This window comes from Bidens hawaiensis, unplaced genomic scaffold (assembly GCF_021521415.1).
Source record: "Bidens hawaiensis isolate Kalapana, Puna unplaced genomic scaffold, B.hawaiensis_p1.1 tig00018660_1, whole genome shotgun sequence".
Classification (NCBI taxonomy): Eukaryota; Viridiplantae; Streptophyta; class Magnoliopsida; order Asterales; family Asteraceae; genus Bidens; species Bidens hawaiensis.
In genome coordinates this window covers 331,090-354,916 of record NW_027492825.1, presented here as the reverse complement: position 1 = coordinate 354,916, position 23,827 = coordinate 331,090, and the positions used below count along the sequence as shown (strand labels likewise).

The 23,827-nt window shown below is 39.2% G+C and overlaps 2 protein-coding genes across 4 annotated transcripts; both read left to right on the top strand.

The window, feature by feature from the left end:
• Positions 1-14,202: 14,202 nt before the first annotated feature.
• LOC143556627 (uncharacterized) lies at positions 14,203-15,611 on the top strand. Its single transcript, XM_077045900.1, has 4 exons — positions 14,203-14,347; positions 14,430-14,491; positions 14,680-14,720; positions 15,164-15,611. The coding sequence occupies exons 1-4, from the start codon at positions 14,203-14,205 to the stop codon at positions 15,609-15,611; spliced, it is 696 nt and encodes a 231-aa protein (XP_076902015.1).
• Positions 15,612-19,165: 3,554 nt separating this feature from the next.
• On the top strand, positions 19,166-23,606 carry LOC143556630 (tobamovirus multiplication protein 1-like). Of its 3 annotated transcripts, XM_077045903.1 has the most exons (10): positions 19,166-19,277; positions 19,360-19,412; positions 19,514-19,606; positions 19,712-19,783; positions 20,005-20,077; positions 20,154-20,199; positions 22,586-22,649; positions 22,739-22,792; positions 22,888-22,965; positions 23,442-23,606. In XM_077045903.1, the coding sequence occupies exons 1-10, from the start codon at positions 19,256-19,258 to the stop codon at positions 23,532-23,534; spliced, it is 648 nt and encodes a 215-aa protein (XP_076902018.1). In that variant the 5' UTR covers positions 19,166-19,255; the 3' UTR covers positions 23,535-23,606. The 3 variants fall into 3 exon arrangements, with proteins under 3 accessions (XP_076902018.1, XP_076902017.1, XP_076902019.1); XM_077045902.1 differs by having other exon boundaries at positions 22,739-22,965; positions 23,442-23,541; XM_077045904.1 differs by having other exon boundaries at positions 19,175-19,282; positions 22,739-22,965; positions 23,442-23,541.
• The last annotated feature ends 221 nt before the right edge of the window (positions 23,607-23,827 follow it).

Here is a 23,827-nt window from a genome sequence, read left to right as displayed (position 1 = left end):
AAGGTTTTTAGTCTTTCATCTTAATTAGTTTATGTAGCCTTATTAATACTTGTTTATGGTTGTGCAACATATATAATATACACCCCTTGTTTACCTTTGGTAGTTACTTCTCCGATTCCGGTCGGTGAGGTTTCGAACCTCATAAGGCAAGGCTTCATGGAGGACTTCGTGTCCTTTATATATATACATCTATATAACTTGTTCATACATATTAATCTTGCTTATTTTAGTTTGTTTGTCATGTTTACAAGTTCCATGGTTATGGGTTTTTAAGAGTCTATGCTTCGGTTTAACCGTAAATAACTTTAAACCGTAAACCGAACTTTGTTACTAGTTTTGTTAAATAATTGTTTAAACATACTTATTGTTAGATCTAAGTTTCTAAAATCATTTTTACAAATTCTATGGTTATGGGTTTGTAGAATCTTACCTCGGTCTTAACCCGAAACACGATCCGAACCGAAAACCGAACTTTTGTTTAAAGACTTTATTGTTAACTTTTGGTTGTAAAACTTAAAGTATTTTTTATTTGTACCTTATTATACAAGTTCTTTAGTGTTTGACATGTGGAAACCATCTATGAACTTGTTGTGAGATGGAAACCGAACCAAACCGATTCTTACTCGCTTAAGACACACAAGTGTGTTTTTTTTAGCCATCAAGACTTGTATATTTCTTTAAAAATAGTTACAAATTGATTTTTAAATATTTTCTTAAGTACTTGGAAATGTTGGATCCAACTTGATCTCATAACAAAGTTTGGACCGACAAAACCGAACACTCGCTTAACGTGCGTTGTTAGTTCTAAAACAATGGAACTACATACTTGGTTAAGTCTTATTAAATTTTATTGAGTTATCCCATAACATTCAATATTTTAGAAAGTTGACTTTGGGTTTGACCAATTATCAAAACCCGAACCGACAACCCGAACACTCGATAAAAAAAAAACCGTTTTAGTATCTTTATTCCAAAGGGGTTTGCATTCTTGCATTTTACCCACCTTATTACTTAACATAGGTTGAGTAAATATTAAGGTTAGATACTTTAACCCGGTTTCGAGCAAACTTACATTTTTAAAGGGTTATTATTATAAATTCTTAAATAGTTACATTTTAAAACCTTGAACTTTAATTATTTACATTTCTCAACATTTATTTTGTTTAAATACCTTCAAGACAACCTTTCTAAATTCAAGACTTCTTTTCTTTTTAGGCATTGTGCGTTAAACTCGTCGTTCCGACAAATCTCCAAATTATCATCTTTCAAGTTTACTACTTGAAGGTGAGTACTTCATACCCCATTTTCCATCTTTTATTTTGGGGGTGACATTTCATACTTATTCAACAAAATGCTTTATATTTGAATCTTAAACCACAAACGTAGTTGTATACTTTACCTAAATAATTGCTCGATTTGGTGTTCTATGCTTATATGCCTATGTGTTTATCGCTTTTGGTTGGTGGAACTATAAAATCCTAGACTATTTGGCATCCCCTTATAGCAAGGTGTCGTTAACGTAATGCAATTAACGATAACTATAAAATCCTAGACTATCTGGCATCCCCTTATAGCTAGGTGTCGCTAATGTGTTTGGCGATATCTATTTATCCAAATTACCACTTTTATTTATCGTTTCGTATGCAAGTTTTGTGGCTATCTTTATTATATACTAATATGATTAAACTTATGAATTGCTCACCAACCTTTGTGTTGACAAACTTTATTTTATGAAATGTTGCAGGTTTGCATCTTGGTTGATTTATGATTGTGAAGAAAACGACATCAAAGACCTTAGGATATTATAAAAATGAACAATATCAAATTTTTCATATTTTGTGATATCTTGTTTATGGTTATTTTATGGATAATTGTTATGTAACATTTTCGATGTTGTGAAATGAAATGAGTTTATTAAATACTGTCACTTTAATTAGTGTCATGTGCTTATGGACAATCGTTACACCTCGGCATGTTCCGCCGCCTTTGGTCGGGGTGTGACAATTGGTGTCTCCCATCACCACACAAGCAGCAGCGCTCACTTGTCAGATTTGCGGCACACGCGCACCAGATTTCTATTGCTTGCTTGTTTGAACCGCAACGCTTGCATGATAAAATTGCCGCGCCGACAGAGCCGCGTAACCCAAATTTGGCAAGCCAACGTTCACGCTGCCATGCATGCGCGCCCTCGAGTCATCCCTCTGCTGCCATGCATGCGCGCCCGCGGAAACCACCGTGCGGGTCGGAAGACGACTCGATGACCCTGGTTTTGCGCATAAGACTCCGCCGCCATGCATGCGCGCCCGCGAGTCATCCCTCCATCGCCATGCATGCGCGTCCGCGGAAAACACCAAGCGTGTCAGAAGACGACACCATGATAATAGTATAGTATGAGGTTGGAAGACGACATCATACTCTTGGTTTCACGCGGAAACCCCATGTGGGTCAAAACTCTACAACGCCATGCATGAGCCGACGCGGATGAACAATCCGCCGCTATTCATATGCGACACGCAGATGTTGCACTCTGCCATCATGCTTGCGCGTCCTGCAGATCAAACTCTTCGCCTTGTATGCGCGACCTGCGAATCAACACTACCATGGATCAACAATCCGCCATCATGCATGCGCGCCTGCGAGTCACTACTCCGACGCCATGCATGCGCACTACCGAGGGTCAAGACTCCATTGCCATGCATGCGCGCCACCAAGATCAAGTCTCTGCTTCCATGCATGTGCACTGTCGAGGGTCACCACTCCACGGCCATGCATGCATACCACCTCTGCCGAGGAACCGCGCCTCCTGCTTGTCAGATCCACAAAGTCCGCTATGACCAAAAAAAGTTTATACACATGCGAAGGAAAGACCCGCTTGTACGCTGCCGTCAGCCGTGGGTCATAACCGCGATCCGCGTATCAACACCTGTGGGGCGCGGGTCGTAACCGCGATCCGCGTATCAACACCTACGGGAAGAGATGTCAACACTTCGCCGTCATGCCGTGTGCCGTCACGTATCAACACCTGCGGGTTGGCAATGCCACCCGCAGGTCGTAACCATGTCGCGTGCTGCCACGTATCAACACCTACGGTTAGGCAATACCACCCGCGGGTCAACACCTACGTGCCGCCATGCATGCGCGCCCGCGAGTCACTATGCCGCCATGCATGCATGACCGCGGAAACCATCATGCGGGTCAGAAGACGACTCCATGTCCTTGGTTTTACGCAGAAAACTCCACCGCCATGCATGCGTGCCCGCGAGTCACCACTCCGCCGCCATGCATGCGCGCCCGTGGAAACCATCATGCGGGTCGGAAGACGACACCATGTCCTTGGTTTCACGCGGAAACCCCATGCGGGCCAAAAGTAGCACCGTATGAGTTTGGAAGACGACTCCATACCTTGGTTCCACACGAAAACCACCATGCGGGTCAGAAGACGACACCATGCAGGTCGAAAACACTATGTCCCTTCACCTCTTGATCAATGGGTTTCAAAAGAAAGAAATTAGCGAGAGGTAAAGGATATTTTAGGGGATTGGTCCGAAATTTTGAAGTGAGAAATTCATCAAAATTTCTAGCTCTGCTTTGCTTTTCAAAAATAAGAAATTAGTGGTTCACATTTCATGTGCAAAAGTACAACATCACATCACAAAACTTTGTCTTATTGAAGGAGACATTAAAATGACATGTGAGCCCTACATTGTCATCCTCATCCTCAAAGAAGTTGTTTTGCAAACCTCTCACCGGAAAACATCGGACAACTAATAAGTCATCACGGGACGCATGCTCCATAAGTGAAGCAACATCGCACCATCAAGTATGCAAGCCGCTGCAGATTAATGACCCGCCACCTTGCATTCGTACCGCAGCATATTTGCAACCCGCCTTACCTGCGCGCCGCGACTCACCATCGCGCCGCCATGCATGGGCAATGCCGTGAATCTACCCTCCGCCACTTTGCACGAATGGCGTCGCGGATTCGCACTCCGCCACCATGCATACGTTTGTGTTACTGCAAGAAAACTCCCATCGTGGATCACTTGCATAACCCGTTGATCAACTACAATCATCACAGGTGCAGCGGAGGTTAAAATACGGTCACTATATGTGCACCGGCTGTGAAAAATCACTCACTGCGGACCAATTACCGCTACCCACAGTTCTTATGCGGGTAGGCATACCCGAAATCACACTCCAATGAGTTAAAACCAATTCATGGCGGGATAACTACAAGCCTCGCTTGGATAACCGCTGGCCGCTTGCGCACACCTGCGAGTATAATATCAGGCGGGTCAATCATTACTTTCACGGGCCTTGTATATTGGCTTAGATGGACAACCGCAGACCGAATTCTCACCCGCGGGTCGCACGCTCTTACGTCGCGGGACCAAACCAATCATGGCGGACGAAAGCCGCGGATTACTTTCGCGTTAGGCATGTTAACAACAGTCTTCACGGCCACTATCGCGCTTTGGCAACACGACACCCGCCGGGGAGAACCGCCATCTGCATGTACATTCTGACGACTCCAGCCACAGGTCGGAAACACCATCCGCGACCTGCGTGTCTGCGCTGCAAAAGCATGAGCACGTTTCAAAATTTGGCAGGAAGGTCAAGATACCTCTCCATGGGAAAGTATACACCGGATAACACCGGACATGCGCACGCCTTCTTCAGAACACCATCACATGGTACTGTAGAAACATGAGATGAATCTGACCTGACCCATGACGATGTTCCCGGGTCTTCGGGATGAACGAGCTGCGCCTTGATCTTCTTCTCCGGCTAGCTTGAGATCTGCAATGGCTTTTTGGGGGTGTGGAGGTGACTGCTAAGAAATCTCGAGGATCTCTTGTTTACAGACACAAAAATGATATGATGGCAGCTCTTACTGAGCATCACCCCTTAATAAGAAGGTGGAGACCTCCTTATATAGAGAGCCTCATGGCCACCATCATGGTACCCTAATGGGCCTAGCCCAGTTAGGGTTACCTCCACAAAACCCCCTCAGCCCAATAATATTGTATTAGTCCATATAATAAAATAAGCCAAACATAATAAATTAAGGTCGTAAGCCGGGTTTAGTACCATACCCCTACAAGCCCCCCAAGTCCAGTGTTGCTCCTAGGCGTGCAAGCGTTTAGGTGGAGCGCTGGACTTCATAAGGTGTGTTAGGATATGAGGCGGTTTTTTCCCCTTTCTTTGGCCTTGTTTTTATTGTCTTTGAGTTTTGAGAGGTTTTCTCCATGATTGTGACATGTTGTGATCCTTATGATAATGATGGTGCATTGAGGAATTTGTAACCAAGCATGTGCTATTGTTAGCGTTCTGGGATTTGGCCGCGAGGATTGTTCTTGCTTTGCCATGAGAATTCCACGCTTCCGACATGAGTGTTCCGTGCCTCTGACTCGAGAATTCTTTCAGATCTAGGAAGGTTTTCTTGTTATACGTGTCGGAGCAGAATAAGACCTCCGCCCCAGTTTGCCGATTTTAAAAAGTTGCGTTGCGAAGATGTATGCGTTCTTTAGTGATCGGTCTTGGTCTAACGAAGTGTTAATCTGCGGTGCGCGCATACATGGGGGCGGAGTGGTGATCCAAGGTCGCGTATGCATGGCGGCGGAGTGGTGATCCGTGGGCGCGCATGCATGGCGGCTGAAAGTTGAGCGCGCATGCATGGCGGAGAGTTGAGCGCGCATGCATGGCGGCGAGTTGAGCGCGCATGCATGGCGGCGAGTTGAGCGCGCATGCATGGCGTTAGTCTTGACCCTCAGCACTGCGCATGCATGGCGTCGGGGTGTTCCTCCAATGCGGCACATGCAAGGCCGGGAGAGTTCGTCCGCAGCGCACTTGCATGGCGTCGGAGTGATCCGTGGGTGCATGCATGGCGGCGGAGTGATGACTCGCGGGCGCGCGTGCATGGCAGTGGAGTCTTTGCATAGAACCAAGGTATGGAGTCATCCTCCCACTTGAACAGTGATGCGGATGTAAGAAACCAAACTTTTGGAGGCGCCCATCCATTATGACGCGGTGTTGTTCCGCGACGACGCCCACGCATGTGGCGCAGTGTTCTTTTGTGACGTGATTGCGTAGTGGTGATCCGCAAGTATGATGGCGGTGTGCTGTGTAAATGAGTAAAGGACTTAGAATATATTTTCTTGCCTGGCTCCACCTGTGGAGGTGGTGTGCTATTTATAGTATTAGGGTTTCCAATGATTGGGCTCAGACCCAATTAGGGCCTTTTTGGCCTCCTCCTATCGCTTCGCGCCACGTGTACTTGGGACACCTGGTGCTTTTTCATTGATTATTCTCTGACCAAGGTATTTCACCTGACCCATGTGCCATCACGTGGTGGCACATGGGCTTTGCTGAGTTGTCCACCCTTCAATGGCAGCTGTCAACATCAGCATATTCTTTATTCCTTAAAAGATACCTTCTGGAAGGTTGTCTGATGAGCACAATCATGGTTGTCCTTATCCTGATTTGGATAGGGACGTGGTTGGTTGTGTGCATATGTGATATGCGCTTATCCTGGGGATGCGCGAGGTCCTCTTTATTCTCACGCGCAGATGTGATGCGTGAGCATATGTGATGCGTGAGCATATATGTGATGCGTGAGCATATGTGATGCGTGAGCATATATGATATGCGCCACGCACAGATGTGTTATGCGCGAGCATATGTGATATGCACCACGCGCATAGGTTTTGGCTTTGTCTTGACATCCTGATTTCAAGCATGTGATGCGTGAGCATATGTGATATGCGTGAGCATATGTGATATGCGCCACGCGCAGATGTGATATGCGTGAGCATATGTGATGCGTGAGCATATGTGATGCGTGAGCATATGTGATGCGTGAGCATATATGATATGCGTGAGCATATGTGATGCGTGAGCATATATGATATGCGCCACGCACAGATGTGTTATGCGCGAGCATATGTGATATGCACCACGCGCATAGGTTTTGGCTTTGTGTCTTCATGACATCCTGATTTCAAGCCTCTTATCTATATCTTGTAGGTTGACCCGCCCCGTTCGATGTTAAGGCGGGTGCATACCCCTTCAAGCCCCCCCCAGTCTAATGTGTGTCTTGTCTCGCGCGAGCGAGGTAAGATAGATATTAGACTTAATAGTTTGCTTTTTTAATAGGGCTTGTTTTTTTTTTCTTTTTCTCTTCTTGTACGCGCGTTGCGCGAAATTCCATCCCTTTGGTTAAAATGAAATCGTCAATGCATGTGGTTGGTTGGTGTTGACATGCATCAGAGACGTTCAGACCTTTCGTGTGCTCGGCGCCAGCGCGCATACGTGATGGTGCGCTGCTGCTTCATAGCGGTGAAACTCATGCATGGTGGCATGCATCATGGCGGCCAGATGGTTACCCGCGGTGGCGTGTACGCGTGGTGGCGCAATGACATTACGCAGTGGCGAGGTTCACTTGTCGTGGCACGTGTGAATGTTGACGGAATGTTAATCCGCGACTGTGCGCATGTATGGTGGCGGAGTATTGACCCGTGACGGCGCATCGTGATCCGCGGCGACGCGCTGCTGCTTCATGGCGATGTACTGAACCGCGGTGGCGCATGCGTGGTGGCGAAGTATTGAATCGCGGTGGCGCATGCGTGATGGCGGTGTATCGAACCGCGGTGGCGCATGCGTGGTGGCGGTGTATCGAACCGCGGTGGCGCATGCGTGATGGCGCGCACGTGTGCTATAAGGTATGCTTACACATTGAAATTTGAACAAAGTTGTAAGGAAATTATTTTTACTTACTCCTTAACAGTTGTCATATTTCAAGTTATTTTGCAATATTTTGAATATGCTGACACGTGCCTTGGCATTTCATTATTCCTCTTTTGCGCGACGTTATCGCGCATTTATTATAGGGAATTATGAATGAGTTTTTTAGCCTTTACGTGTCGGTATGTGTTACTCTGCCTATATCCATTATAATCCCATGCGCGGCCCCGACCTGAAACCTTAACAACTATGCTTTGGCATGTGCTTTGCCTTAGTTGTGCTTAGGTATTTTATGGTCCAGCTGCGCAATACGTAGGATGGATGCTATGAGTAATTTGAGCTAAGGCTCATATTATCGGGCTAAGGCCCTGACGTTTTAGAGTTAAAACTCGTCAACGCGTCTGAGCTTGAAGCTCGCGCATGTATGTTTTACTTCGTTTTATTTTTAGTTTGATGTCAATACAATGTTGTCATATTGCTCAAATTAATAAAGGGAAGTGTGAAACATGTATGCAAAATTAAAATCAGGCTCGCACATGCATGGCGGTGGAGTCGTGACTCGCGGGCGCGCGTGCATGGCGGAGAGTTGCGTGCGCATGCATGGCGGCGAGTTGCGCACAAGCATGGTAGAGGGTTGCGCGCACATGCATGGCGTTGGAGTCTTCTACGTAAAGCCAAAAGCATGGAGTCGTCTTTCGAACTCACATGGTGGTTTCCGCGGGCGCGCATGTATGGCTGCGGAGTGAGGATCCGCGGGCGCGCGTGCATGGCGGCGGAATGGTGACCCGCTGGCGAACATGCACGGTGGCAGTCTTTTGCGCAAAACCCACATGGTGGTTTCCGCGGTGGTTTCCGCGGGCGCTCACGCATGTCGGCGGAATGGTGACCCGCTGGCGAGCATGCATGGTGGCGGTCTTCTGCGCAAAACCCACATGGTGGCAGTCTTTTGCGCAAAACCCACATGGTGGTTTCCGCGGTGGCGGAGTTTCTCCGAGACTGTTAACTTTAGTTGCTCTAGTGGTGATGGAGGAGCACCGATGTACACAGCCTGTTATTCTTCTGTGCATTCCTTTTTGCTCCCAATTTTTGCTTTGTGGCCATAGATCTAGAACTTATTCCAGCATTGAACACTGAAAAATCAGATTTGGATCCGACACCCATTGCGTATGAACGCAGATCTGCGTCACTCCAGAAACACAGATCTGGAAGCATCTTTTAGATCTATGGATCTTTTTGAGCTTTAATAGAACAAGTCTTGAAGCATCTTTCTGTAAACTTCCAGATCTGGATTTTTCTTGGGAGAAAATGGATGAACAGATCTGAACAATGGATGAACAGATCCGAGAACCGAGACGAAAATCGAAGGGTAGCTCGTTGCCGTCCCACGGATGGCGCCAATGTAGAAACATGAGATGAATCTGACCTGACCCATGACGATGTTCCCGGGTCTTCGGGATGAACGAGCTGCGCCTTGATCTTCTTCTCCGGCTAGCTTGAGATCTGCAATGGCTTTTTGGGGGTGTGGAGGTGACTGCTAAGAAATCTCGAGGATCTCTTGTTTACAGACACAAAAATGATATGATGGCAGCTCTTACTGAGCATCACCCCTTAATAAGAAGGTGGAGACCTCCTTATATAGAGAGCCTCATGGCCACCATCATGGTACCCTAATGGGCCTAGCCCAGTTAGGGTTACCTCCACAAAACCCCCTCAGCCCAATAATATTGTATTAGTCCATATAATAAAATAAGCCAAACATAATAAATTAAGGTCGCAAGCCGGGTTTAGTACCATACCCCTACACATGAAAGTATACACCTGATAACACTGGACATGCGCACGCCTTCTTCAGAACACCATCACATGGTACCATTAACCCCAATGGGGGGTACGATGGTCGGAAAAACGCGGATGCGTTCACGAAATCAGTCACCGCGGTTAAATATTGCGGGCCACTCACGCTGACGGACCAAAGATCATCACTGCGGACGTATGCCGTGGGTCACCACGGCGGACCGTGTGTGCGTTACGGAAGAGCCAACTCCGGCCACTACGGACGCAATGCGCCCAAAGGTGGATCAAATTAAAGTCACGGCAAAAGTGCGGGCGGGGGTATTCTGTCGTCCGCGGCTCACTAGCAAAGCCATGGTGGATCTTTCCGTCTTCGCATTTCGCGGCCCACGAGTGAAACCGGCGGGTATCTTCCAACCGCTAGGTTACTTGAGCTTCTCAGCTGACCGCGGTTCGACACTCATTACTGCGGGACAGTAACAGTAGCGCGAACTAGAGAAACGATCATGGCGGACAAACTGTATTCCCAAACCTTCTATAACTTAGTTGAAACCTTGAAGGCGGAAGAACACGAAGTGTCACGTGAACTGGAGCATCTCTTTTCATAACATCATGGTTGTTGCATTAAGAAAAAAGAGGAATTAATTTCTGAATTTTCAAAACAGCCCCCTCCACTTGTGCATCATGTTTATTATGATTCAAAATAACAAAGAAAGCGTTTGAATTATTGACATTTCACCCCCCTAAGATTACTACAAGTATAACAAAGGTTGAAGCCTAAAGAAGTCTCGCATCAGAGGCGCGGAACACTCGCGTCAGAGGCGTGTAATCCTTGCGGCCAAGTCCCGAAACGCTAGCAATAGCACATGCTTGGTTACAAGTTCCTCAAGTAAGGGAATTATTTCACAAGTTTTCTCAACAACCTCAAACTTTTCGCCTATATTGAGTTTGTTTTAACAAACAAAATAAAACAAAACGAAAAGTATGAGTATATAAGATTTGCATGAAATGGTACAAAAAATTATTTAGGGCTTATATTAATGCAAAACATACGGCTACGCGCCGAATATTAGGTTGGGCACACCTCATAATTCGCCTAAGGATGGAAAACATCCGAATATATAGGTTGGGAATCCTTATAAACCCATACGGCTATGCGCCAAACTTATAGGTTAGGAATCCTTATAAACCCATACGGCTACGCGCCAAACTTAAAGGTTGGGAATCCTCATAAACCCATACGGCTACGTGACAAACTTAAAGGTTGGGAATCCTCATAAACCCATACGGCTACGCGCCAAACTTAAAGGTTGGGAATCCTCACAAACCCATATGGCTACGTGCTAAACTTAAAGGTTGGGAATCCTCATAAACCTATACGACTACGCGCCAAACCTAAAGGTTGGGAATCCTCATAAACCCATACAACTACGCACCAAACTTATAGGTTGGGAATCCTTATAAACCCATACGACTATGCGCCGAAGATATTATGATGAGGAAGATTGGCCTATCTACATACCAAATCAGAATCAAGACAGATTTATCAGGAAAGCATACTATGGTGAGGTCGGGCACGCTCCGCATACCGGACGCGCTCCGCCCTGCTCAACGCGCCATCATGATTAAACTTCTTACAACCCAAAGCAAAGTATAAATATGCAAAAAGTACATTTGGGAAGCACCGGGTCCAAAAAACCGTACAAGCTCTCCTAATAAGTCCAGAACTCCACCTAACCGCTTGCACGCTCAGGAACAACACTGGACTGGGGGGACTTGTGGATGTAGAGTCCTAAATACCCGGTACGACCTTTTACTTATTGTGCTTTATATTATATTTGTTATATTATTATTGTTTACTAACCAATACCCAATGGGCTGGAGGGTTGTGGAGGTAACCCCTAACCGGCCTGGCCCAATACGGTTAGGGTTTCATGATGGTAGCCATGGAGTTCCTATATAAGGGGTCTTTACCTTTCATTTGAAGGATCCCTTCTTGGACACTTGGCCTCCACATATATTTTTGTTAGGGCTGGCAATTGGGTACCTGTTAAATACACGATAAGACTTGTTAAGCAAAAAAGTGCGGTATGTGATTTTTTATTTTTCTTAAATAATTGAAATTAGTAGGCTAGACTCCAGTGTATTCCTTTATTGGTACATGAAACTTAAAACTGTCTTGTAGTCATGACATATAAAGTAGTTAAACGAGTCGTATTCATGTTTGATACTTGTGTTCAGCGCGTCGCTTCATACCTGTTAAGACACGAATTGCCAGCCTTAATTTTTGTGTCTATAAACAAGAGGGAACTCTTAGCAATCACCTCCACTCCCCCCCCCCCCCCCATATTTCCATGGCAAATCTCGAGCTATCGGAGAAGAAGACGAAGTCGTGGTTCATTCATCTCGAACATCGAGGAACATCATCATGGATCAGGTCCTAAATACCCGGTACTAACTTTTACTTAATGTAACCGCACATTTTTATGATAGAATCTTGTTTTAATTTGGGTTTTTACATGTTCAATCACATAACGATATTTTTATATGCGAAAAAACATGTTAAGACATATACCAATAGCATATACATGTTTGAAATGTATTCAGAAGCATACACATCTATTTATTATCTCCTTACTAAGTTCTTTGACCTCAACTTACTAATTTAAAACTTGGTGAGGTTGATAGACCTCGGTTGGCACCATACTCCTTATAAGATTATCTCAATGATACGCATCTCCCTTTCAACACGTAGTCCCATTACGGTGTTTCTATTCTATGTGAGGCTTGTAGCTTCAATTAATTGCTTTAACTCTCTTTTATCATGATAACACATTTCTTTAGACCATGTATAGTGAAGCAGCTTTAACTAACAAAAGGTATTGTCGTAGGATGAGGGGCATTCACTAGCTAATCTTTCAAATTGGTATAATTGTTAATAAAAGCATAAATTGTATTATAACCTTTTTATATCCTGTGAGTGAATGGTCTGATTTGTTAGAAATAATCCAGATCCCACACCTAGACCAAACGCCCGCCATGTATTTATGCTATTACCCCATTGACGCCCCTTTTCTTTAGATGTAATGGTGTGTGACGCCCTCATGCAGGTGATATGGCAGTGGGTGACATCCACTACTTAGTCTTAGTATCATGCATACATACTTTGAGTAATATAAATCCTCTCCAATCCACACCAAACACCACTAATTTATTTAACGTTTACAAACCGTTTTATATACAATAATGATTTAAATATGCTCAGTTGTATGCTAGCAATGGGACATGGTACTTACATTTGCTTGAAGACATCCCAACTTATTGACTTTCTTCTATATCGATCGACCTTCTAGAAATCAGGTTATAAGTTAGTTATAAATAGAATCTTTCATACGGTATAAATACTTGGTCATTGTTAACCCAACGATTCTCAAAACACCTTTTTCCCTAGAATTTAGTAAATTGTGACCTATTTAACTCTGGTCATGTGTTCGTAATCACTTTTAAACTTAGATTATAAAAAACAACCGAATTTCAAAGAATTTTATAACTTAAATGATACTTTAACATTGAAAATTAATAACATGATAAACTGTAATCTTTAAGGCATGAGCGCAACTTATATAGTGGCCTGGGGCCCCCGTTTTTGTTCTACTGAGAAACAAAACCCGATGTAACACTATTAAAAATGTGAAAATTTCTTAAGTCATGCCGTCTCCGTCAAGCCTCCCTCATCAATTATCACTTAACCACTTGCTCTACAATCACTTATCCCTTGTTTACTTTATGATGATCAAGCCTCATATATTACATTAACCCTATAACACATTATATCATACAAAAGGTGCTTATGCCTAAAAACAGTTATCAAGGAATTTTGTATAGACGTTAAATTACAAATAATAATAATAATAATAATAAAATAAAAATAAAATTTGTCTAGTAGGGGTGTTCATCGACAATTTGGATCAATTTGTCTTCAACCGATCCAAAAACTGATTTTTTAGGTTTTAGTTTTTGAAAACCATTCGGTTTCGATTTTTTTTTTATTTGGATTCAATTCAATTTTGGGTTTTTCGGTTTTGTTATTTGAAGTTGAAATTATTTGACCAAAAACATGATAAAAAATAATGATTTTGGACCTAGCTCTTTTTGTTAATTAATATATAATTTATTGTTATTATACAATTAGATTAAAATATTTCGGTTACATTATTTATTAAATAATTATAAATTACTTAAAATAAAAACAAATAAAATGTATAAATTTGGTTCGGTTGCATTTTTATTACGTGCAAAACTAAACCGAAAGCATACCTTTTACGAAAATATTTCAGTTGGGTTTTCTCGTTTTGATTTTCCTTTTTACATTGCTACCCTTAAATTATGTAGATTCCAAACATGCATACCAACAATAGGTAAATATGCAAATATAAGAAACTTAAAGGGCCTTATTATCCATGTATCAAAGTTAATGAAGCAAATGTGAAAAGTATCTCCAACGGTCAAAAAACCCCATCACCCTCCTCTTCTTCTTCACCTATTAGTATATTTGTATAACGTTTCACTTGGCTTATTATTATTATTATTATTATTATTATTATTATTATTATATCTGTTCGTCTTCAATCAGCATTATTATACTCATCATCATCATCAAATCAATCAATGGATGTTGCTGTGATCGACTGGAGCGATTCGAAGTTCGAGAAAGACGTAATTTACGAAGACATCAACGCGCCTCAATGGATCGACTTCTCCAATGACGACCACCATCCTCACGTTGACGATGATGCCTGGTTCTGCAGACCTGGTGTGTAACCAACCATTGCTTATTGTTTTTTATTTGATTTTAATTGATTTCTGATGAATTTTGTGGATTTGTTTATTTACAGAGTGTAATCATCCGAAAACGGTGGAGGATTTCTTTAAGCAAAAGAGTCCTGGATCATTCAAGGTATTTGATTATAATTTGACTGAATTTTGATTTGATAGAAAAAGATCCGTTTATGAACACTAGATTATAAGTTAGGTCTGTTGTTATTGAATCGTAACGAATGCTTGAATATCGTAACAGATCTTCGGTTTCGGTTTGTATTAATTAACTGGTGTTGATTTATTCTATTCTCTTATGTTTGTATGCAGCTTCAGAGATCTGCATCCCAATTAAGTGATCGAATTCCAAGGTATTGAAATTGTAATTTCTGATAGGATAGGGGTGCATTGAACAAACCGGCCAGTTTATGGCCGGGTTGGTTTACCGTTTGAAAAACCAGATTTGACGTTTCAGTTTATGGTTTAAAACTCTCACAACTGAAGCGCCTCAAATATTATAAAATAGTATTTTTTTTAATCTACAACGTTAATAAAAAATATTTTTTTTTTCATGTATAGAAATTAAACAAGTATGTATAATACCCCAAATATTAGAAAATAATAATATTTTTAATCCGTATAATTTTAATAAAAATAAAATATTCTTTTAGTTATATTTGTTTTGGCAAACTGTGATAAACAAAGCCGTTTTGGTCAGTCTAGCCAACCCGGCCTGTTCGCCAAGTTAAAAACGGCCAAACCAGACACCTTAAGACCTTTGTGATCTGATCCGTGTTCTATTTTCATTCTACAGAGATGCAGCTCTGAAGAAAAGAGGCTTCTTCCCACCAAAGAAAGATTCAAAAACTCCAAACCAGGTTCATGATACCGAGAATCAAAATCCTAATTTCACAACCCCTCCAACTCACAAATCCAAATCACTAAAAGAAATGATCAAGTCAAGCTCAGAGAAGAACCATGGGGAGAATACTACTGAGGAAACCGCTAAACCGAAGCTGCTGAAAAGCACATTGTCAGCACACAATCTGTTTGCAGGAAGAGAGATATTGAACCAGGTGACTGAGTTTTGCAACGAGTTAAAGCGACTGGCAACGCAGACAAAGGAGGGTATGGTGGGTGCAAACAAACAGGAAGTGGGAGTATTGATGAAAAGTAAGAGTGAGAGGAAGCCTTTGTTGGAGGTGAAGAAAGACAAGTATGAAGGAATTGAGAAGCAAAGTAATGTTAAGGAGAGGCAGTAAGTTCTAATCTAAATGCGATTTAAATTTTCAATCAGCAAAAAGTACCTTTTAAAAAAAAATTATGTTGGTCACATGGGGATGCTTCTAAATTTGCATGATTAATCATTAATGAGTTATGGTATGATTAATTCAGTAGAGTATAATTACTAAACATTTCTATTTTTGATTAGTTTATCTCTCAATATTTCTTGATTATTCACTGAAGCATATCTTCTTTAAACTGGTGAAATCACATCCAAACACTCCCATAAGTTAGTTGATAAGCCCTAGTTTTGACTTTTGCCAAATCAAATCTAATTCATTCGTGTAATTGTATGAATGCGTACGTGCAGGACGAATGTGGACTCAGAAAAGAGCCCGATTTCACTAAATATGAAAAACATAAGAGGCAAAGGTGAAGAAAGGGTGTTGCAGATTAGAACGAATCCGCCATCGCCTCAATGCTTTTCAGCAGCCAATCATGGAACTAAAAATGCAACCCCGTCTAAGGCTTTTCGTCTTAGACCTCAGGTATGTGACTGAATTTTTAAAATACTTGTTTGTGTGAAATTGACAGATGATGCTGCTTGATGCCATTTTTTTTTATCAAGAATTTAAAGTGCAGTGATCAATTTTGTGTATAGGAGAGAGGGATGCTTCATGAGATAGAAAACATGGAGGTGAAGGAGGAAGTCAGAGTTAAAGTCAAAGGCAGTAATAATACAATACAGAGTGAAGCAGCCAAAGGATTGGATGTCTTCTGGTTTCTCAAGCCCTGCACACTTGCTAGCTAAATATTATTATTTCTTCTTTTTTAATGCACTAATTTTTTTGATTCTTTATGTCTAGAAAGCTTAATCAATAAATGTTGTCAATTTTATGTAGTACTCTGAATATAATATTTTCTTAATCTTTATCTTGTTTTAAATTTATGGTACTTTGACGGGTATAATGAAAGATACTCGAACTATGAGTCACACAATTTTAAAGCTGAGCACTTCTAAAACCTTAAGTTTTCAGACAAAATTGTTATTGTTTTCTAAAACTGTACAACTTTTGTTTAAGATATATAATTTGAAGGTTTTAGTGAACTGAGATGCTCTTTTACTATTATTATTATTATTATTATTATTATTATTAAAACAAAATAAACATTGAAGGTTTAGATAGATTACAAAATAAATATATAAGTCTTTACCAAGGAAAACCAAATATTAAGTTAAACAATGCCTAAGATGCTTTCGAAGGCGTATGAGGACCGTGGTTGTTCCCTTAATCTTAGTAGAGATAAATCCATTAAGTGGCGGATCTAGACATAAATCCAAAGGGTAACGTTTAATTTTTTTTTCCCATATTTCATACAATGTAAACGAAACGAAAGTAGAAATATGATAATAAATATACTTAAAGCATGGGTGCAAATTTCTCCTCTTCGGTTTTTGAAAGTTGGAATTGAGTCATTACACCTTTTTTTATCAAGCGTTTCTCTTTCGACCGCACAAATTAAATCATTGTTCAAATACTCATCACCAATTTGCTTGCGCAAACTCGCATTGATAAGCTTCATTTTAGAAAAACATATTTCAACATTTGCGGTTGCAACCAACACTAGTTTCAATATTCGATAAACCAAAGAAAAAGTGGTGTGCTTTCCCGTTTCCATCATTACACGAGCAAGGTCACACATTCCACCCAATCTTGCAAATTTATCTTCTTCCTTTATAACGTAATAAAAGGTCATACGATCACCTGAAATACACCCTCTTTCTTCATACTAAAATCATTCGAATACAACTCTGAAAATACCACTATCTTAGATATGTTAAACTTGGAAAACAAATCTCATAGATTTAATCGGACATATTTTCTAACAAACTAGTCGAGATCTCACAGAATCCATTTTTAAGTTCTTGAATTTGCATATCCAAAAAATGATGATTCTGTTGAGTTTGTTTCCGTTTGATGTTACTCGTTCAAACAAAAGAAAAAAAGGTTAATGGTTTTTTATTGGCTTTGGACTATAAAATTTGTTTAGGTTTTATATGATTTGAACTTTAAAAAAAATGATGATTCTATTAAGCCTATTTTTGTTTGATGTTTCTTGTTCAAACAAAAGGAAAAAAATAGTCAATGGTTTGTTTTTTTTTTGGGGCCTATCAACTTTGTTTGGGCTTTATTTGATTTGAACTTTTAAATTGGTTGAGCTTTAAACAAATAAGGGTAACGAAATACGAAACTAACCCAAAATGAAAAAAATTTACACTATCGACGAAAAGTTGAGGGGTAGCGTCCTTATACTATACATCCGCCACTACATTTATATGATATTATGAAAGAGACTGAAGTTGAGTGCGACTTTATATGACGCTGACATGACACAAAAGTGAAAAGCAAAATAACATTCATACCTTTTAGTCGGTGTTTCTAAGTATGAAATAGTGAAATTTCATTTTATTGTTCGTTAAAAAAAATAAAAAAATAATTGTGAATAGATTTGAAGCAATTAATTAACGGTTTATACAATGATAAAAATAAAAAAAAAGTGGAATATGTGACGTCACATGTCCCAGCCACTGAGTCACCTGCACGCACGCACGCATCTCCAGCTTCCTTCATCGTCTCGTCTCGTTGTTGGGGGAGCTTCAGCCACCTTCACTTTGAATTTGAATTTGAATTTGAATCTGAATCGATCGATAATGTCAACGTGGCCATTGGCTGTGAGTGTGATCGACGATTTAGAAGATTACTCAGCGTCAGTGAGGGGATTGTTGTATGGATGGTGGAATAAGATCGATGAATCTGAAGAATGCCTTTTACGCTCTCTGTGCTGCCTATGCACTCGTAGCTTTTGTCGCTCTCGTATGCTTCTATCTTCCTTCCTTCCATCTTATATTATCATTATAATTAGGTTTAACCTAAAATCATCCAGATTTCCTCTCTCTCAATGTAACAAGCTGCTGCATTGTGTATTATTATTGTTCTTCATCATGCTATTAATTCATATATCTCTCTGTCTTATATATAGTTTCGTACAGCTTTTTAGGTTTCTACATTTATTTAATATATATATATGTTTTTTATATATTAAATCATATATACCTGTAGCTTACTTATAGCTTTTTAGGTTGTACACATATGCTATTTATTTATATATTAAATCCTATTTATATGTAGCTTACTTATAATGGTATTAGGCCTACCAATCACCAATACCTGAGCTTGAGTCCTTAGACAGAATTTCAACCGTTCAGTTAGTTTGATGCTCCAAAGGAGGAATCCCCTAAGGGAAAGGCCTGATATGTTATTCATATATTAAAAAAACTATACATATAGCTGATTTATAGATACTTATAGCATTTTAGGCTTTACATATGTGTTATTTACTTATTAAATCATATTTATATCTACACATGGCGATTTAGGTTGGACATGCACATATTATGTATTAAATCATATATATGGCTTCCTTATAGCTAAATTTTGAATAGTTGATGGCTTGATTCTAAAAATCTATGAGAATTATAAAAAAGGCTATGTAACTAAATTGCTTCATGCGCACGAAAAGAGGTGTTTATTGTTTGTCTGTGAATATTTAGGTGCAACTTGTTCGCATACAATTGAGAGTACCTGAATACGGTTGGACAACACAGAAGGTTTTCCACTTGATGAATTTTGTAGTCAATGGATGTAAGGTTGCTATTCTTTTTCATCATTTATGTATCTTTCAATATAGCTTGGTTTGTTTGATCCTTTATATACCCTTAAACAGTAAGGGCTGTTGAGTTTGGATTTTACTGGAGTGTTTTTCACTTAAAGCCTAGGGTAAGTTACTCTGTTTCATCTTCATTGGCTTCACTTTAATGTTAAATGTTAATAATGTATGACCTATGAATTTAGATGATTGATTGAATTATTATTTGCAGACATTGGATATGGTACTTTTGGATCTTCCTGGTCTTCTGTTTTTCTCAACTTACACGCTGCTCGTGCTATTCTGGGCTGAGATATACCATCAGGTACTCAACAAGTGTTGTTTCTGTATATTATTATTTACATTTACAGACAGTAAGATTATAATTTATTAGATTATGAAAAATCACAATATATTTTGTGAATACCAGGCAAGAAGCCTTCCTGCTGATAGACTTAGACCTGCATATTTCATTGTCAATGGAGCTGTGTACTTCATTCAGGTAGAATATTAATGTAAAAGAATATTATCTTTTGCAATAATGATATAGAAAGCTGTATGCATTAAAAATACAAATTATTCAGTTAGACCCATGTGTGATAAAACACAACCCCTGTGGCCCAGTTGATACATATTTTCAAGTAAACAGGTCAAAATTATCACCTCTACTACTGTTGGGCTGCACTTGTAGTTTTAACCGATGTTCTAATTTATGGATTTTAGATGTGCATCTGGGTATATATGAAATTTAGTGATGGTCCTTTTGGCATCAAGATTGCTGAAATCTTCTTTTCAGGTAAGAACATAATACAAATGTGGTTGATGTATTAATAAGATCATTGCTTAAACAAATAGTTTTATGGTGTATGCAGTTATCTCACTTTGTGCTGCTATTGGATTCGTAGAATATGGCGGAAGGTACCATGCTAATCTAGTGCAAATACAGTTTGAACACATCTCGATGCTTAAAACTGTGACCCCCCCCCCCCACACTAGGTTCAAAAAGCTAGCTCGAAATCGACTCCTTTTGAAAACGAATCGAGCCCGAGCCAAGGTTGGCCCGTGGCTCGCTCGTTAGCTGACTCATTGCTTGTTTGTATTAATGCCCAAGATTTTACACACACACACACGCGCGCATGTATATATATTTGCAAAATAAAGTCGTATGACATTTTTTAATGAAGAAAATAAGAAATATTGAAAATTCTCTTACATTAAAAATTCTCGTTTGGCTTGTTTGAAAGTAGAGCGCAAATTTTAATATATATATATATATATATATATATATAAAAGAAACCCCTAAAATCCTACGTGTCGCGATGTGGTCGCTCCCTCCTTTTATGGAAGCCACCAGATTGCTTGATTCTTAAATGGAGGCCTCTCATTGATTTAACCCAAATTCATGGGCATGGGTCTTACCAAAACCAGATAACTCTTAAACGGGTTATAACATCTCATTAAATTTAAAATTAAGCTTACCAATTATTTGATATGAAAATCCTATACAATAGGGACATACTTAAATTTAATATCCAATTTAAAAACAAAAAGATATTATTTATAATTAATAAACAATTTTATAGTAAAAATCATAAGCGGGTCATGGGCCACCAAATCCAGATAGCTGTTAAACGAGTTATAACATATCATTTATTTATGAAACCATTTCATCATCAAACCCTAAGTATATTATTAACATTCTTACAATAAAGAAAATTAAAATCTAAAAAATACATATTAAAAAACGAAAAATGTAAAACAACCATTCTCTCAAGCCATCAGATTGCTTTATTTGTAAATGAAGGCTTCTCAAGCATTTGACCCGAATTCACGGGTAAAGGTCTCACCAAACCCAGATAGCTCTTAAACGGGTTATAACATCTCATTATATTAAAAATTAATCTCATCAAATATTTGATATGAAAATCCTATAAAATAGGAATATACTAAAAATTAATATCCTATTTTATTTTAAAAAAGATATTATTTATAATTAAGAAACAGTTTTATAATAAAGAAAATAAACGGGTAATGGATATCACCAAACCCAGATAGCTTTTAAACCGGATTATAACATACCATTTATTTGTGAAACCATTTCATCATCAAACCTCAAGTATATTAATTATTAACTTTCTTACAATAAATAAAATTAAAATCCAAATATACAGATATAAATATTAAAAACGAATAATATAAAACAGCCCCCGTAATACGGGGGATAAAATCTAGTATAATATATATATATAGGGTATGGATCCTAAGAGAACCCTTGGCAAATTGAGAACTTTGAGAACCATTTTGGACCACTAAAAAAAATCTCTAAAAAAATATTTAAAAAATTATTAAACAAAAAAAAAACGAAAATTTTAAAAAAGTAAAAAAACCAAAAGTCTTATATTTCATTCCGGTTTCATTAAAAAAAAAACCGAATTTTTTTTATTCGTATTATACCTACACACATATGTATACTTTCATTTAATCTCTAGTTTACGTAATGTACACATATGCACATTATCATTTACCTTAAATTATACATATGTGTTTAAAAAAACATATATGTATAATTTAGCTAAACCGAGAAAAAAAAAAATTTTTTGTTTTTTTTTTAATTCATACTAAACCTATACCCATATGTATACTTTCATTTAATCTCTAGTCTACGTAATGTACATATATGTACATTATCATTTACCTTAAATTATACATATGCGTATAAAAAAAACACATGAGTATATATATGTACATATTATACATATATGTATAATTTAGCTAAACCGAGAATTTTTTTTTTAAGAAACCGGGATGATAAATAAGAATTTTGGTTTTTTTTACTTTTTTTATTTTTGTGTTTTTTTTTATTTATGATTTTTTTTTTATTTTTGGGTTTTTTGTGTTCTAAAATGGTTCTAATAGTTCTCAATTCCCAAAAAGTTCTCACATGATCCTAATCCTATATACACACACACACACACACACATTATTAATTATGTAGTTTATAAATTCTGCATTATGTGTATGTTACATATATTATTTAGTTTTTATATATATCAGTATGTGTAAAGTATAAAAATAACTAATAAAACACTTTAAAATTAAACGAGCCGGCTTGACGAGCTACGAGCTGGAAGCCTAGGTTGAGCTCAACATTTCAGAGATAAACAACCTGAGCCAGCTCTCCTCGGCTTGTAAACGAGTCTAGCCCGAGCCACTCTAGCTCGGCTCAGCTCGTTTACAGCACTAACTCACACGTCACCCACAAAAGTAACTTATTTGTTCATAATGTTTTTTTTTCTTGTTAAAGCTTGTTTGTCATGCTTCGGCGCTTTCCAATTGAATCCATAGGTCGCCAGAAGAAGCTTCATGAGGTTTGCATCCGCATTACCTGTGACAGCAAGTGCATTTTAGCCTGTGGACGATAAAGAATCTAACTGCTTAAACCTCTCTTATATTGCAGGTGGGATTTGTAACAGGAATTTGCTGTACGTGTTTCTTAATAAGATGTGTAATGGTAAGCTCTAATCATCCAAGGCTGGTCATATATTATGAATTCTATTTTCTTTTTCTTGTTTTTGCCTGCAATAACCAATTGTTTTTGTGCAATAGGTTGCTCTTGCTGCATTCCACAAGGAAGCCGAAATTCATGTTAGGAATCACCCAATCCTTGATCTTGCTTACTACATGGTAATTTTATGCCACATTTGTTGGTTTAATGAGATCAAATAGTTTTACTTCTTGGTCACTTATGAGAAATGCCTTTATATTTACGAGGACTAATTGCATAAAAATGGTAACCGACTTATATGCACCAAACGTGTCAAACGGCCAGGTGGGGCTGGTTAAAAAAGTTGTGTTATATATCCAATAGAACGGGTAAAAAAAATAGTTATAAAAGGAACAAGTCAAACAGGTCGGGCTGGATTGGTTGACCCGAAACACTTTTGTTCTAATTACAATTTTTTTATTTCGTAGATAACTACAGTTTTGAATATGATTACAAATATTATATTATTTCTACACACTATGGGCTATTGGTGGCAATTTTGACACGACACGAATAATCAGATTTTGGGCTGGCATATCTTGTTTAAAAAACTGGTCATGATCGGTTTGAACCTACTAATCCAACAACATATTTTGGTGTTTTGTCATGTATCCAGATTGTAGAGATTGTCCCGGCCGCTCTTGTGCTTTTCATCCTCAGAAAACTGCCACCTAGACATGTGTCAGATCATTATCATCCAATCAATTAATCACAACAGTTGCAGCGCCTGTTGTTAGACCCATGAGCATAATGTTCCTTTTTCCACGTATATGCCTTTCATTGGTTATGATGCAACTGTCTTTGTGTTCCTTTATTCATGACAATAAGATCCTATTCATCATATGCATGTCTTGCTAATAGCATGGCCATTAGATAGGAACTTGTTTAGGTATTTATTGAATCCTTTGTAGCAGAATTTTGTTTCCTGTTTAATTGGATTCCTATGAGATGAAACATGTGTTATTTTGGATTAATTTGAGCAAATGCTTCATTTTATTGAAT

Excerpts from the sequence above, each read along its gene's own strand:
- LOC143556627 (XM_077045900.1), top strand. The coding sequence starts at position 14,203 with ATGGATGTTGCTGTGATCGACTGGAGCGATTCGAAGTTCGAGAAAGAC. Across the intron at positions 14,348-14,429 it reads TGCCTGGTTCTGCAGACCTG|AGTGTAATCATCCGAAAACG; the intron begins GTGTGTAACCAA and ends GTTTATTTACAG. Across the intron at positions 14,721-15,163 it reads TTAAGTGATCGAATTCCAAG|AGATGCAGCTCTGAAGAAAA; the intron begins GTATTGAAATTG and ends TTCATTCTACAG.
- LOC143556630 (XM_077045902.1), top strand. The coding sequence starts at position 19,256 with ATGAATTTTGTAGTCAATGGAT. Across the intron at positions 19,607-19,711 it reads GGGCTGAGATATACCATCAG|GCAAGAAGCCTTCCTGCTGA; the intron begins GTACTCAACAAG and ends TGTGAATACCAG. Across the intron at positions 20,078-20,153 it reads TGCTGAAATCTTCTTTTCAG|TTATCTCACTTTGTGCTGCT; the intron begins GTAAGAACATAA and ends TGGTGTATGCAG.